The sequence below is a fragment of the Canis aureus genome, chromosome 4 (genome assembly GCF_053574225.1).
Source record: "Canis aureus isolate CA01 chromosome 4, VMU_Caureus_v.1.0, whole genome shotgun sequence".
Classification (NCBI taxonomy): domain Eukaryota; kingdom Metazoa; phylum Chordata; class Mammalia; order Carnivora; family Canidae; genus Canis; species Canis aureus.
The window spans coordinates 71,699,146-71,716,167 of NC_135614.1; the positions used below are offsets into that span (position 1 = coordinate 71,699,146).

At 36.0% G+C, this 17,022-nt stretch overlaps 1 protein-coding gene across 5 annotated transcripts in view; it reads left to right on the forward strand.

Annotated features, from left to right (window-relative positions):
- Window positions 1-17,022, forward strand: part of FYB1 (FYN binding protein 1) — a 151,200-nt gene that overhangs the window by 108,361 nt on the left and 25,817 nt on the right. For all 5 annotated transcript variants that reach the window (XR_013378604.1, XM_077896161.1, XM_077896159.1 and 2 more), the window contains exons 4-9: window positions 7,632-7,678; window positions 9,742-9,761; window positions 10,202-10,236; window positions 11,220-11,340; window positions 14,286-14,445; window positions 14,948-15,092. Coding sequence is in view for 4 of the 5 variants with exons in the window: in XM_077896161.1 (XP_077752287.1) it covers window positions 7,632-7,678; window positions 9,742-9,761; window positions 10,202-10,236; window positions 11,220-11,340; window positions 14,286-14,445; window positions 14,948-15,092 (528 nt within the window). In the remaining variant the exon portion in view is untranslated. The remainder of the gene's footprint in view (window positions 1-7,631; window positions 7,679-9,741; window positions 9,762-10,201; window positions 10,237-11,219; window positions 11,341-14,285; window positions 14,446-14,947; window positions 15,093-17,022) is intronic.

Genomic DNA, 17,022 nt, shown 5'->3' on the forward strand with positions numbered 1-17,022 from the left:
GGCAGCAATTAGGTATAAGAAGTGAAGAGTTTGGGAGAGAGTTCTGGTTCTAAAATATAATTTTGAGAGTCATAGGCATAGATTCCCCACTTAAAATCATGAGACTGTTAAAATCACCAAGGAAGTGAGTACAACCAGAGAGAAGAACCAACCCCTGGGCTCTCCATCTCTACTAGGCCTGAGAGAAAACAAATGAACAGATGAGAGTAAAAAGGAGTAAGCCATAAAATAGGAAGAAAACAAGAGTATGGTGTCCTGGAAACCAAGGAAAGATAGAATTCCCCAGGAGGAGGCCGTGAGAACTGTGTCAGATGCTGCTGAGGGCCAAGTAAGGGAGGGCTGTGGACACTGTGGGGGCGAAATATCCTGAACCTGGGATTTGAGCCTGACTGGAATAGCTTTAGAGGAGTAGGAAAGGAGAGGAACTGGAAAGAACAATTATAGACAACTGTTTCAAGGAGATTTGGGGCAGAAACTAGTGGGGGACATGGAATTGAGATTTGTTTTCTTAAGATGGAAGAAATAACAGTATGTTTGTATGCCCGTGAGAAAGATGCAATGAAGAAGGAAAAATTATAATGGTGACAAGGAGAGGATTCATGAAACAAGGACTAGAGCCACTGGGAAGTAGTGTTCAGGTGAGGGACTGGCTTCCCAGAAGAATAAATGATTGAAAGGTTTACAGTCTTCCAGAGCATGTAGAGTTCCGTATTGCTTATGGCAAGAAAGTGAATTTTTAATTGGTATCAGGGAAGGAATTTCAGGAGATAGGGTCGCTTTTATCACCTGCCTCCCCAGATGTCACATGTAATGGCATCATTCGGATCAGGATGCCTTAAGAATGTGAAAGATTAGGGGATCCCTGGGTGGCGCAGCGGTTTGGCACCTGCTTTTGGCCCAGGGTGGGATCCTGGAGACCCGGGATTGAGTCCCAGGTCAGGCTCCCTGCATGGAGCCTGCTTCTCTCTCTGCCTGTGTCTCTGCCTCTCTCTCTCTCTCTCTCTCTCTCTCTCTCTCTCCATGTCTATCATGAATAAATAAATAAAATCTTGAAAAAATAAAAAATAAAAGAATGTAAAAGATTAGAGGCAGAAGAGAATTAGAAATAATAACCATCTTTAGAAAGAAGATGGTGAGGCCAAAGTTCTGTTTTAAATTGTATTTGTATTTTAAATTATATTTTAAATACAATTTACAATGTACAATTTTAAATTGTATTGTTTCCCCACCTAGTGGTCAGAAGTCAGCTAGTTATATTTTTTTTGCTCTGGTACCCAGACATCAGAAGAGAAACTGAAAGGCATCCTAAGAGCCTGTTTATCACTATTAGTGTTAGATCAACATCTTCTAGTGTAACACGTTTCTTGGCACCACCTTTTAAAATGAATTAGAATTTTAACAGTATAACTAATTCTTCATAGAAAAACAGAACCAATGCTTGAATATTTTAGTATACAAAACAAATGCCACAGTTATTAATAGTAACGAGACAGGAAAAGTGAAGTAATAAGAAATAATAAATACTGGGAAGTGACTAAAGTTGGAAAAGGAAAAGTTGAACGATTCTTACCATGAGATCATTCATGGTCAGCTTCAGATTTGGCTGTAAAATTCGAGAAAAAGTATGAATTTACCATTATAACCTTTTTATAATTAGAAATGCTTAACATTGTCTGGAATTTGAGACTTGCCCTATCAGAAGTGTGCTTATGGGTGGCCTTACCTAACTCCATTTGGAGAGCATTGGCTGAAACGAGTCAGTTTTATAGAGGTCCTCCTGTATTCGATACAGGAAGACAAGTTCCTGAGAAAAGTTCACAGAGAAGTCATAAGATTTTATTCTCAGCGACAGCAGGTATAGAACCAAGTTTCGTGTGCCACTTAGATGCACCCTTCTGTAAAAACCAAAAACCAAAAACGAGAAAACTCCAACAAAGTCATGAATAGCAAATAAGATAGAAAGGTCAAGAGCTTTACATCTTGAAAAGCCAGGAAATAGAGCTCTACGAGCTTTCTAAAAATGGTGGTTGTAATTATTGAATTAATTTTGCCTTTCCTATGTGACCCTGCATGCCATCATGTAAAAACAAAAAAACCAGTGAAAGGTCCTCCTGAGCAGACACATGGTTCTAACAACTGATAAACTTCCTTTTCTTCTTGACCTGCTTAGGTCTATGTGATAGGTGATTGGTTTCATTGTTTGCCTGTATCTTTCAGTGTAGTTTTTCTCAACGCATGCAACACTTTTTTTTTTTTAATAGCTGGTGTCAGTTTCAGTTTATTCTAACATTCACCTATTTCTCTTCTTCATCTTTTTCCCTTTTATTCTTCACTATCATTCTTAGACGATTTCATATTTATTGAACACTTCCATGTGATAGATGGTGAGTTCAGAGTTCTATAAAGTAAACTAAGATTTATATTGCTATTGTGTTGGGTCCATGAAGCAATGTGTGCATACAAGCATTGTCTACAAGTAATAAATGGTTTGTATAAACCTGCAGCCACATATGTGTGAATGTGCTATGCAGGTACTCTCCATTCTGCAATTATTTGTTACTCTTCTAAGTGTTTTAGGAAGTAAACTGTAAGTCCAGTAGTCTTTTTGACTAATATTCTCTTTCAAAAGTGATCATAAACAACTCAGTTTAGTAACAAACGTTAATTTAGTTTCTTAGTATTGCTGGGGCATAATTAATTCATCAAAAAAAATCAAAGTCCTATACATGACTGGAATTATTCTAGTAGTGCTCTAAAAATGACAGTCATAATAATAAATTAACTAACAAACTGACAATCTCTTTCTTCTAGTCTTGTAGTAGGAAGAGAGACCTCTAAGCAATTACTCTATAATTATAGTGATACAGAATAATCACTGTAATGGAGCAATGTATGACACATAGAAGCAGCAACTGTGTGGGCCTAGGGCATTGGAGATAACTTCACAGAGAAGAGAGTGTTTCAGGAGAGGCTTAAAGATTAAGGAGGGTCACAAACGGGATGATAAGGAGAAAGATTATTCTAGGAGAGGAAAACAGAGTGGGTAAAGCAGAGAGGAACAAGAAACTAGAGAGTGTTCAGAGAGTGAGTAAATATTAATAAGTGAAAAAAGATGATGTAAGAGGAAATATGAAAAATATATTCTAAAAGAACAGGGTCAGGGGCACCTGGGTGGCTCAGTGGTTGAGCCTCTACCCTTTGACTCAGGTCGTTAACCCCCGGGGTCCTGGGATCAAGTCCCGCATCAGGGCCTCTGTGGGAGCCTGCTTTCTCCCTCTGTCTGTGTCTCTGCCTCTGTCTCTATGTCTCTTATGAATGGATAAATAAAATATTAAAAAAAAAAAAGGACAGGGCTGGTCATAAGAACCTTGTATACCATGAAAAGGGCTATAGATTTTATTCTGTAGAATGTCAGTATATTTCGACATCTAAGGTATGTACATCTTTTACTTTTAATTCTCAATTCATTAAAGTTAATAATGCAAAGGCCTAATTTATTTTAAGTACTTAAATTCACGTAACTTGCTATCTTATTTATACATCTAGTAATTTTTATTTAAGTGGGAATAATTATTGTCCTTGGGATCTTTGACTAATGATTGGACAGTTCAGGTTAAATTCTTTTAAATGGATACTCATGTTTAAAAATTTAGTTTTAATTACTCCTGTCCATGTTTTACATTGCATATATAAATCATTGCATATATATTGAATTTTTTAAGCATTTCAAAAACCCAAATGAACAAATGTTAATAACTGCACTAAGCAAAATCTTCCCCAAAACTTAAATGACTCGTAAATCCATCAAAGCATGTCCAGTTCTTGGGATCCCTGGGTGGCGCAGCGGTTTGGCGCCTGCCTTTGGCCCAGGGCGCGATCCTGGAGACCCGGGATCGAATCCCACATCAGGCTCCCGATGCATGGAGCCTGCTTCTCCCTCTGCCTGTGTCTCTGCCTCTCTCTCTCTCTCTCTGTGACTATCATAAGTAAATAAATAAAAATTAAAAAAAAAAAAAAAAAAAGCATGTCCAGTTCTCTTAAATATCCCAGTTGTATTTGCAATGAGATTTTTCTTATCCCTTTTAAGAAACACATTTATTTTGAAAAATTTTATAAAAGGCAGATATATAAAAGCCAGTAAGAACAGTATAATGAGCACCCATGTCCCCTGCACCAACTTCAACAATTAAATAAATTCATCACCAATCTTGTTTCATCAATATCCCCACCCACTTCCCTCTTTCATATTATTTTGAAACTAATACCAAATAAATAGAATTCTATTCATGAATATTTTGGTGGGTATCCCTAAAAATTAGACTCTATATGTTAATATAAAGATCAAGCCTGTGTTCAAATTTACAATTATCTCTTAAATTGAGTGTATGTGGTTTTTTAAGTTTGTTCGAACAAGAATTTATATAAAGTCTACACATTTTCTTTAGCTTATACATTTGCAATTCTCTTTCAAGCTATAAGTCTATCCTCTATCACTTTATTAACTTATTGTAATTTACTTGTTGAAGAAATCAAGTTGTTTATGGGCGCTATAGTTAACCACAGTCTAGATTTTGCTGAGTGCTTTCCTATGGTATAGCTTACGTGTTTCTCTCTCCTCTGTATTTCCTCTAAATTGACAGTTGGAGGCAGAGGTGGCTTAATCAAATTTAGTTCTAATGTTTTTGGTAAGACTACTTCCTAGGTGATGGTGTATTCTTTTATCAGAAGCTTGTAATGTCAGGTTGACTCTCCTTTTTTGATGTGAGTAGCTGTTGACACTCAACATTGACACAATTGAAGAATCCATACTTATCAACTAAACTAAAAAGTCTAAATAACAAATTTTAAATTAGTTTGACATATCTAACTCAATATTTGCTAATGTAACATATCTCTTAAATATTATAAATACTTAAAATATTGAACATAGATACACTGTCCCAATGATTAAACCTCATTTCACAAATTTTGTACCACATGTTTGACTTACTTCCTCATTTCTGTATTTAATTCTGAATTTCTCAGGGACTAAAAAGATTCACTAAAGGAAGTAAGTGTCTTTTTTATGATCAAGCTAATGAGTTGATTAATTGGGCCTTTACACTTACCTAAGTTAAAAGCTAAGAATATATAAGTTAAATTTTAAAATTTCAAATTTGTGAGTTGCCTGGGTCACTCAGGTTAAACATCTGCCTTCAACTCAGGTCAAGATCTTAGGGTCCTAGAATCTAGCCCCGCATAGGACTCTCTGCTCATCGGGGAGTCTGCTTCTCCCTCACCCTCTGTGCTCTCTCTCTCTCTCTGTCTTTCTATCTCCATCTCAAATCAGTAAATAAAATATTTCTTTAAAATTAAAAAAATAAAATTTCAAATTTGTTTAGATGTAAGTTTATTGGATCAACTATTGATGACCGCATATGTTTACTGTCCCAGGTGAAGACTGAGACACATATATCTATGGCAACTCTTCCTGAGCCACAAGTGTACCCACTGAGCTTGCTTTTTGGTCTAAGGGATAACAAGGCACTTCCAGCCCACATTCTTCAAATGGGGTTAGTTTTGCAACCAGCATCTCTTGGGTTTTAGTAATATTCTTTCCTAATTCTTTAAGTGGCTTAAGTAGTGAATATGAGAATGATATAATCATATTTTACATTAGATCATTTTGGCAGCAAAATAGAGAAAGGACTGTAAGGGTGGAGAAGATGGAGAACAATGCCAGCACTAGACGATGGGGCATTTGGCCACTGCAAGAGTCCATGCTAGTGATGCTATGATTGTGTCCTTGTGTCTAGCAGGAAAGAGGAGAGAGATGGAGGGAGAAAGTGAATTATAGGAGATATTAAATATACGGAATTGACAGAACATGATTAATTTAATTTGGAACTGAAGAGTGAGAAACAAGGATGACTTTGAGGCTAAGGTGGATATGTTGGACTGTGGTGCCATTCACTAGGATAAGAAACCTAGTAGGAAAAATAGGTTGCTGGGATAGAAGAGGGCAGCCTCAGTTTCTGCGATGTGACTAGAGAACTGGCTGTGAGATATTCAAGTAAAGATATGTATATATGAGTCTGAAACTCAGAAAAGAGGCCTGCACTGAAGATGTCAATGAAAGTCAACAACATTGAGAGAACAAGTGAAGCTGTGGGCATATCTGAGACCATTCAGGGACAGATATAGAGTAGAAAAAAACAGGAAGCCAAGACCAGAACTTCATCACTTAAAGGGGATGTCAAAGGAAAATAAACCCACCAAGGAAATTGTGGGATTGTGGTTAGAAAGACAAGAAATGAGCCAGGAAACAGGAGATTCTAGGAAGGCAAAATGGCCCAAACTGTTAAGGGCCACAAAATAATCAGCTAACATGCAGACTGACAGGTGTCCTAGATTTGGTGAGTAACTCCTTTAAGAGTGGTTTCAGCAAAGGGTCGCCAATAGAAGCCAGAGTGTGGTCATGGAGAATTGAGTAGAAGGAAAAGAAATCAAGTCTGTGAGCACAGACAGCCCTCGACTTTGGCTGGGAAAAGGAGGACTATCTGTGGTAATCTGGAGGATTTAGAAAGGTAAAGAGAAGAGTTTGGCCTTTATGAATGAGAATCACTTGGGCAGAGGGAGAAAACAAAATGTGAGATATTTAGAAACAGGGGAGTGAAAGAAGGGGAATAGTAACAATAATATAAATAATATGATGATGCGCAGAAGAAAGAAGGAAAAGGGTGTAAAACACTGATAATTTGGATAGAATTAAAAACACAGGTGGTGTGTTCTTGATTAGAAGATAAGAACAAGTTTGGGTTAAAGGAATATATTTTATTAAGAGAATTCACATCTAGTAACTACTTTTTATCAGTGAAATGTGAAACAAGATAATCTGATTTTAGGGGAGAGGAAAGGGACAGGAGATTTGAAGAAAACAGTGAAGGTTTTGAATAGCCATTGAGAAGGATGGGAGGGAAGGTTCACTAGGAAAAGGTATGTAGGATTATAGAATAATGTTGAGGGTAAGGTTGAGATTGAATGCCATTTGTAATATCAGGATCAGAGAAATAGCAATTTTCTCCAGCTATGCTAATTGACCTGAGAATAAAAATAGAAAATATAGATGGTTGCATAAATCATTAGGGATCTGTGGGGTCCAGATATTGGTAACTATTAAGAGTAGTTGGAGTGAAGTGGTTCGGAATGAGGCACCTTGGAGTCCAAGCCACAAACAACAGAAGTCAAGCCAGGTGGAGAACATCTGGAAAGAAGGAGTCAAGGTTTAGAACTAATTCTCTTTGGTATCTATGTGATAAAACCAATCAAATGCCTCAGAATCCCAGAATTGAAGTATTGAGATACTGCCATTTTAATAGAAAACATTACTGCCTTGAAGCAATGGATTAATTTTATACATCTACTGTGAATGGATAGAACTGTCCTCAAGCTCCCTGATTTTTGCCTCAGTAGCAGCATAAATAAGAGGCTAAAGGCCATTCTAATAACTTCCAAAGTTTTAAACAGGAGTAGAAATTAAAGAGAAAATAATTTTAAAATGATCCTTTTACTCTTTTGTTTTGTTTTGTGTTTCATTGTAAGGTGAGCATCTACTTGCTCCATTTTTACTTTCTCTTCTTTCTTGCTTTCAGAAGCCCTATAAATGAAGAAAATCAAGATGGTGTCATGCACTCTGATGGTAAGAGGCAAAAACATGTTTTATTTATTTATTTATGTGTTACCTCAGATACAGATTTAGTTAATCATTCTGATAGGGTCACTATTGGGCCATTGTCATCCTTGGTCCACGCAAGACCCCTCTCGCCTTACTTACATATGTAGCCCCTTTTATCTCTATCTTTTGTTTCCAACCAGAGACAAATATTCTAATATATTTAATGAGTGTCTATTTGTACATATGCTTTGCATACTCTTGTATGTGTACATATTTCAATTTAAATAAACAGTATATTATAGCTCACTCTACTCTTTTTTTCTTTTTTTACACTCAGCATAATGTGTGTTAGGGGACCTACCCATGTTACTATATGTATAATATAATTTGTTAACTACAGCATAGTACCCCACGGCATGAATCCTATGCATTCACATTTTACTTCCAATTCACTGGTATTTACAAATAATAATTCAGTGTATGTTCTTGTCCACATTCCCATGTGGACCTCTGAGAGACTCTCGTTAAAATATATATCCAGTAGTGGAATGGCTGTTCATAAGCTATGGAATATTCATCTGACTGATTAGGACTGGAGTGCTCTCCAGGAAAGCTGCATCTGTGTGTACTCCCATCAGCAGGGCATGAAGATTCCAAGATGCCTATCTTTCGCCAATGCCTAGTATTATTCAGCTTTTTAATTTCAGGTCTCTTATATATAAAATGATAACTCACTTCATTTTCATATTTCTACTTGATATTGGGTCTGAGTACTTAGTTTGTGTATTATTAGCCTTTGTGGTTTCCTTTTCTGTAACTTGCCCATTCATATCCTTTAACCACTTTTTCCTTGGAGTTGATATCCTTGCAGGAGTTCCTGCGTATTTCAGATATTAATCCCATGTCAGATGCATGGGACTATCTTCTCTCATCCTGTCCATTGTCTATTAACCCAAACTGCCCTTCACTGAACATAAATGAATTTTCATATAATCAAATTAATTATTACATTGCAACTCGTTTTTTAAAGTTTTAGTTAAGAAGTCCTGTCTCTAAAAAATAAAAATATTATCTTCTATTTTCTGCTATGAACTTCACCCCTTATATCTGAGTCTTTGATGTCTTTGCAGTCCACCTTTGAGGAGTTAGTAGAAACCCGGATTTACTGCCTCATCTATGAAGCCAGTTTTCCCATTACCATACTTTGAAATCCATCATTTTCTCAACATTTTATAATGCTATCTTTATACTACATCAACTCTATAGGTGTGTGTCTATGTTTATATATGTGTGTGTGTGTGTGTAATACCTGTGTATGTAAGAGTGTATGTAAATTTATGCATTTGTCTCTGAGCTCTCTGCTCTATTCCACTGGTCTATGTGTTTCTACAACCAACACCACACAGTTTTTTATTATTGTTGCTCTAGATTATGTCATATATCTAATAATTAATTGATATCACTAAACACTTGAATAGTAAAGTTTTTTTTTGAGAGAGCATGAGCATGAGTGGGGGGAGGGGCAGAGGGAGAAAGAAAATTAAGCAGGCTCCACACCCCACTTGGAAACCAATGCTGGGCTCAGTCTCATGACCCTGAGATCATGACCTGAGCTGAAACCAAGAGTTGGCCGCTTTACTAACTGAGCCACCCAGGTGCCCCAGTAAAGTATCTTTAAAAAAAAAATAATTAACTTGATTTGCCTGATACATGAATCCAAATCCTTGGGAGAAAATAAGTCAAAAAGTACAAACTAATTGTGATTTACCTATGTTATAATACCTGTGTTCTATATAAGCCCATAAAACTGAATGTGCATGCCTTTCATAAAGAAGATTAAAAGTCTTCATTATTTTTTGGCTTTTGAATTATTTTATGAAAGCCAGTGAAATGATTCTATACTTAAATTACAAGTATGGAAAAGGCCATAGTAAATATCTAAGCTACATAGTCTATTTTGTACTTATATATCTTTGATAAAGCATAAGTTCTGTTAGATTATGTACTGTTTTGAATATGTCTAATAATTCTGTACTAAAGTGCTTTTTAATTATATTACACTTTATTCTCTTTTTAAAACCCTTTAGGTCCTGGAAATCTAGATGAGGTCAGTTTTTTTCCCCCCTTTTGATATTATATAGCTTAACTAAAATACTTAACAATTGCTGTGATTCATATTCTATCGACATAAGCCAGCAAATGAAAACTGTTACGAGTAACAATGGTATTTTCCCATTTATAATAATATTTCATCTAAAATGCTTGAGACATTAATCAATCATTACACTGACTCACAGTAATTTTGTAGCACTGAACATAAACTTAAGTCTGGCTACACATCTGACTTATATAGCAGAAAATAAAATAAGATCTTTTTGTGCTTACTTTTCCAGTCTATCTCTTGAAAGAAAAAAAATATTTTAAATAAGACAAATTTACATACACTTAAATTCATGCTTATTTTACTAAGTAGTTGATCAATGTAATATGTGTATGTTCCCTTTTTGAATAATTAAAATTAATCATTATTAATGTTTTTCTTGACAGGAACAAGACAGTGAAGGAGAAACATATGAAGACATGTATGAATTATATTTTTTACCATGATTTTTTTCCCCTTGAAAATGAATAGTATGATTTCTATGAGGAGGAAGAATGGATGGATATTCAATACCTAGGGAGGAAAGGCTTTATTGTTCCAATGAATAGCATACAATGATAACCTTTATTTCAATACAAAGGACTAAAGTCTCTTTGTCTAAAACTTTTACGGAGGCCTCTCAAAAATGTTCTGTGAGAGGCCAGGGACCCAAAGCTACTGGATAGACCACAGGCAGAGGATCACTGAACCAGGAATCTGTACATCTTGCTCAGTGTGTCCTTGGGGAAATGAATTCATTTATATGTTACAACTTCCCCACCTAGGCAGTACTTCACCTCATGAGGGTGCTATGAGAAATAATTTACCACAGCACCAGATGGCAAAGTTTCAACCTGCTAAAGCAGGAAGATGTTAAAAATAACTCTAAAATGGGTTTCTGGGATAGGCCAGGACTAAGAAATTTCTGGAAATTGAGTGAAAGGAGAAATAAATATATTACCTTATTTTTTCTTTTGTTGCTTTAAATGTATTAATTTTCTGTACTTGGTTCTTATATAACCAATTCGGACTAAAATTTCTGAACTAAGGTTTGCATGTATGCATATGTGCATACTCTGTACCTGTGAGTGCATGCACATGAAAGAGAGAGAAAAAGAAAGAGAGAGATTACTAGTATTCATGCTGGTATGCAGCAAGAATTGGGCCTTTATAAGCATGCCTTCCACTTGCTAGCACAGGTTGTGAGGGGAAGCAGAGCCTTGGGAAGGTATCCTCATTTGTATGCCTTCTACTGGATTTAAGAACAGTCTCACACACTCAGGAATTTCAACAACCCCTGGCTTTATAACCTCATCAATACTGTCAGGCACCGTATTCTGTGGTAGGTAGGAACCTCTGGATGTGTGAGCTATAACACATTGGTGCTTGCAAAGGCCAAAACAACCTAACAATTTTTATCCACAGAGAAGCATCCAAAGAAAGAGAGAAAAAAAGGGAAAAGGAGGAAAAGAAGAGATTAGAGTTGGAGAAAAAAGAACAGAAAGAGCGAGAAAAGAAAGAACAAGAAATAAAGAAGAAATTTAAAGTAAGAGCTTGCTTGCTGATGGGTAAAACAAGAATGATCTCTTTTTATACCTTTCACACAAAAGGGGCACCATTCTTGAAAACTTGCATGGTTGGAGAATTACTTAATGGTTATTTCCTTTAAAAAGCAACTACCTTTATAACAGTAATTATTTTGTCCAATATGCTCCCTTAGATACCTTCAGTAAAAATGGAATATGATAAAATCCAAATAAAAATGGTGGCTTATGATTAGTGAGCACCTAGGAAATTTTATGTTGATTGAGTGAATGAGTTGCTCACACCCAGCTTGGCTCTCATCATTTCACATTTGATATTAACCTACTTGTAGTATGAGCTCGGACCACACACACAGATATCCCTGTGGCATGTATCACAATCATACAAGGGACACAAATGGATGAACCAGACCTGTCTCAGAGTAAAGTTGCTATGAACTACTCTCTCTGCTGGTGTCTAGGCAGGACTTACATTTTTGCCATTATTTTTAGCTTATATGTGTTGATTTCACACCCACTTTTTCTCATCACTCTTTCTTCACCTGGACTTCTGACCTCTCTTTTTTCTGATTTCTGATTTCTAATTGTATGACTCCTATTACTACCACCAACACTACACTGCCAGGCTATCCCCTCTTGGCTACACCATCTTTGATGACATGTCCCATCTGACACAGGTCTGGTGTGTTAGCTATATTGAAGGTGATTATATGAATGACAGAACTATTCTTCACTACAAAAAGGATTCATGTCAAGATTCCTTTAAACATTTAATTCCTCTGAAACATTTAATATACAGTTTGATTTATAAAAATTTGATTTCTGTTTAACTCCCCAGTTTATTTATTGTATTAAAACAAAGGTTCAACAGCATGGTACAGGAAAAAACATAAAGCTTAGAGTCAATTGGACAGATGTGGATTTAAATTCCAGCTGCCTGTGTGAGTTATGTGATGGTGGGCATGTTATTGAATTTCCCTAAACCTCAGATTCTTCTTCTTCTGTTGTTGTTGTTGTTCTTATTCTTTAAAGTGAGAATAAATGATACCTCTTCTGAAAGTTTATTGTGCAATTAAATAAATTAATGTATGTAAGGCACTATATCTGCTAAGGTTCTCATTAAATTTCCAAAAAGCTTACTATATATAAGTAAAATTAAGATTTAAGTATGACCATTAAGACATTTTACCCATACAGATGTATGGGTACCAATGTTCATATTTTTCAAGTGGCAAATATGAAAAATTAATTTCTCAAATAAAAGTCTTCATAACACACTTTTATGAAGGGACTTTATAATTTTGTGTTTCTTTTGGAGAAAGCAATTTTGCATTGTTTCACTAATTCAAATAACATTTTTAATAAGAAAAAAATAGTTTTTGGAAATCTTACCACTAAATATGAACTCAAAGTTTGTAAAAACTAGGATTTCACAAGCTGTAGTCCTTCCACAAAAATGTTAAAAGATGTTAAATTAAAGAAATTAAATAAATGTGAGAACCATTACAATAGTACCATATTTCATCAATTCTAAGACACAGAATATTTCACATTTTAAAATTCTGAAATTCGGCTGCATCTTAACATCATTGGCATATTATAATTTAAATAAGCTGTTTATCTCTTCGTGGTACATAATTGATAATAGGTCTCACAATTCATGACATCATAAATGTAATAAGACTAGCAGAACTGCTTCAAAAAAATCACAATCCATATTTGCATTTCAAAAGATTCAAGAAATTGTGTTGAAAAAGATGCAAATTTAGGATTAGGAAGTTAGGTCTTTAGGATTCATGTTCTAAACTAGATTACAGTAGTTCCTCTTATTCACAGGTCATACATTCCCAGACCCCCAGGGGATGCCTGAAAACATGGATAGTACTGAATACTTATATATTCTGTTTCCTCCTCTACATATATACTTAGGATAAAGTTTCACTTATAAATTAGGCACAATAAGAGACTAACAATAACTAATAATGAAGTAGAACAATTGTAACGCTATATCATAATAAAAGTTACTGCAAGTGGTCTGTTGCTCTCAAAATAGTTTATTGTACCGCACTCACCTGTCTTACAATGACATGAGATGATAACGTTCCTGCACGATGAGATGAAATGAGGTGAATGGCTTAGGCATTGCAACACAGTTTTAAGCTACTATTGATCTGACAATAGATCAGAAGGAGAATCATCTGTTTCTAGACCACAGTTGACCACAAGGTAGCTGAAACCCTGGAAGATATAACCACAAAGGAGGGAGTACTGTATTCTCCTGCTGTCATGAAACCACTACACTGTCCAGGATATTAATTTTCAAAACCTCACATAACATTTGTTTGCTATTTTTCTATTTACAAAGCTATTTGTAAAATGGTTTCTGTTTATAGCGGGTAATGTCTAGGTTTATAGAAAGACAACACCACAAATTGGGGGGGGGGGGGGAGAAAATGCTTTTCCCACAAGTACAACCCACCATCACCACCTTCCCTTCTCTTTGCTGTTTGAAGCCTGAAAAGAACCATCAGAATAACCACACAATGCAAAGATGGGGAGAAAAACCTCCATCTACCAAGCAGACCACCAGCATATCCCGTAAAAACCATAGCACCCAGCATGTGTTGTTGTACATAAGTGGTGTTCAGGTATTAGTGGATTCCCCTGCAAGCCTTTTACAGACTTCTAAGGTCAACAGATCATCGCTACTCTCTCGGGCCCCAAGCACATGCTTACCTGTTCGTTGTTGGCCCTGCCTCACCTCTGTGATTTTCCCCTCATCCCTCTTAGGAGAACATTCATCAGGAATGACATTCACCGTCAGTTTCTAGTATGTGGTAAATCGACTGGTTGGCTAGTCATGGACGTACTGTCTTTCAAAACTCCATTCCTAAGAGATTTTCTGAATAGTAAGAAAGCCTGTTGTGATTGTTCCCTCTCTTTGCAGCTAACGGGCCCTATTGAAGTCATCCATCAGGCAAAAGCTTGCTGTGATGTCAAAGGAGGGAAGAATGAACTGAGCTTCAAGCAAGGAGAGCAAATTGAAATAATCCGCATCACAGACAACCCTGAAGGAAAATGGCTGGGCAGGACAGCAAGGGGGTCATGTGCGTGCAAATTTTCCTCTGACTTCAAAGTGTTGGGTTTTTTCGAGACAATATTAAATATGCAAATTCTCTTAAGTTAGGAAGAGTATTTTACAGGGTGGACAAAAAAAGAAAATTTAAGATGACAGGGACAGCTCCATCTTCACCTCATCTGCGTTATTCTCTTAGTAGGGAACCATGTAGATATTTATATTATTCCAGGGAGGAACAAGGAGCATGAGGTTCCTCATTGATTCTAAAAGGGGAAAAAAAAATGATTCACATGAGTCACTTTGGAATCTTTAAAATAGGCTCTAGGCTTACCACAAACCACAACGGCCTAAGACTTTGACAAAGTCCAGTCAAACGTGTCTACATCGGAAGTCTATAAACCAGAAACACACACAAGGAAATGAAGGGAAATTATAAAGAGCAAATTGCAATTAATATTTTATTTACAACTTGGAGATACCGAAACTACAGTTACAGTTACCTGAACATAAGTCCTTCCTCCTTTTGGCAGATGGCTATATTAGAACGACTGCTGTCGAGATTGACTATGATTCTCTGAAAGTGAAGAAAACTTCTCTGGGTGCTCTTGCATCAAGAGCTCTTGAAGATGACCAGGAGGTGTATGATGACGTTGCAGAGCAGGATGATGTTAGCAGGTATGTCCAAATACAAATTGTAAAACAGATCAGACTGTCCTCTTGTCAGAGATTATGTATTGTAAGATCCTAGAATTTTACTCTCCCTATTTCCTACTGCTCACTATCACTAAATTACCATTACAATTCAGATACTCCAAAGTCGGTGCCAGATCATTTGAAACCTAGTCTTTTATTTTGCTGTTTTGTAATATTCATTCTGATTTGATCTTAGAGCTATGCCTAAATTAAATATGATTTTGCAAAATATGGAGCATGAGATATAAAATTCTCTTTGTCTCATCTTCGTCCTTCCTGCTTTTCTATTTTCCTTCTCCTTTCATTCCTTCCTTCCTCCATTATCTCCCTTTCTGGGTAAAGCCATAACCCCTTCAAGTTGAAGGAAGAAGAGGATGTTAGGAATTCTTGGTTTTTTGTGCCCGTTTTGTAGAATTGGGAAACATCCACTATGATCTCGAAACATAAAATCTGTGCTAGATCCTCACTTGGGTCAAAGTGAGTCTGCATTCTTTATAACTCAAATTGCAAAGAAAAAAATTGCTTCAATTATCAAATATTTTTAAAACATAAAATGATCAAAATAGTAATATACTTATTAATATACTTATAAAATCTATGAAGAATTCAGTTTCCCTCCTATAGTTGTTCACTTTGTGTCACCGGTTAAACTTGCTGTGTTGCTTTCTGGCAGGTTTGTCTTTCTTAACAGGCTGCAGTGCTTTCTTGTCATTTTTGATATATGTTGCATTATTTATGATAAATTTAATAAATATGCCATAAATTATGCAATATATATCAAAATATGCAATGTATGCACTAAAGTTTACAGAACATAAATTGGCTTTAGTAATCAGAAACGCTCTGACCTAGTTTGGGAGTCTATAAATGCCATTTTTTTAGGTCAAAGTTTTAAAAGGCCATATTCTGAGATTTATAGAATTTTCTGTATATGAGTATGTCATCCTGCCTATTTTCAGTGTATATGCTTTATGCTTTATATTTTATTTATTTTAAAAATGTTTTTCTCTTATTTTGAGATTAAAGAACAGCAATATTAATAAATACATATTTATGATGCAGACACTGAAGAAAAAATAGCAAATCCATGAAAAGGAGTGACATTCTTAAAATGAAGAATTATTTAATCGTAATAGGCAACTATTTCCCCAAACTAATACTATTGTCTTTTCCATTGTATGGAGTCCATAGATACTGCTACTCTAGAGGACAGGCTCTAATTAGTAAGCATGTAGCAGAAAAAGAGTCTATTTAATGAAATGGAGTTGGAGGAAGTATATGGTTTTAAGACTCAATATCTTAAACAAATATAGCACCACAATACTGACTAGCATCTATGTCACCCTTATGCATATTTAATAAGAAAATGAAAGAAGAGAAAATGAAAACACAAGTTTTGTTTTTTGTTTTTGGGGTTTTTTTTTTTTTTTGAAGCTACAGCTGCTGCCGGCAGAGAGCTCACAACAGAACAGGCTTTGTCCTTAGTAGAACAAGGAAAGATGCTGAGTACAGCCGGCAGCTTGCCCTGGCGAGAGTAGGAGAAAGCACCATCCTCTTCTTCCCCTTCTCCAGATGCCTCCTTGGGTCCTTGCCTGCTTCACCTGCTCTTTCCGGATTCCTCTGGGGTAGAGGGACTAACTGTGCACTTCAAATTCTGTGAGCAGACAGGATGCTTAAAAGCACAGATTCTGACAGCTATCCTTCTCCTTTTTTTCTCAACTGAAGCTATTTCTGTGATAAATATGAGACACTGAGGAAAAGGAAATTATACATGCAAATACTTCATCACATAGCAAACTTGCTTCTCCGCTCCCCAAACTTCTTTGCATCTCTCCTTCCCTCCTTTCCTTCCTTTCTCTTTTCCAGCATGCTTCTCTCCTTCCACTTCATCCTGTAAATGCCAAATGGACCA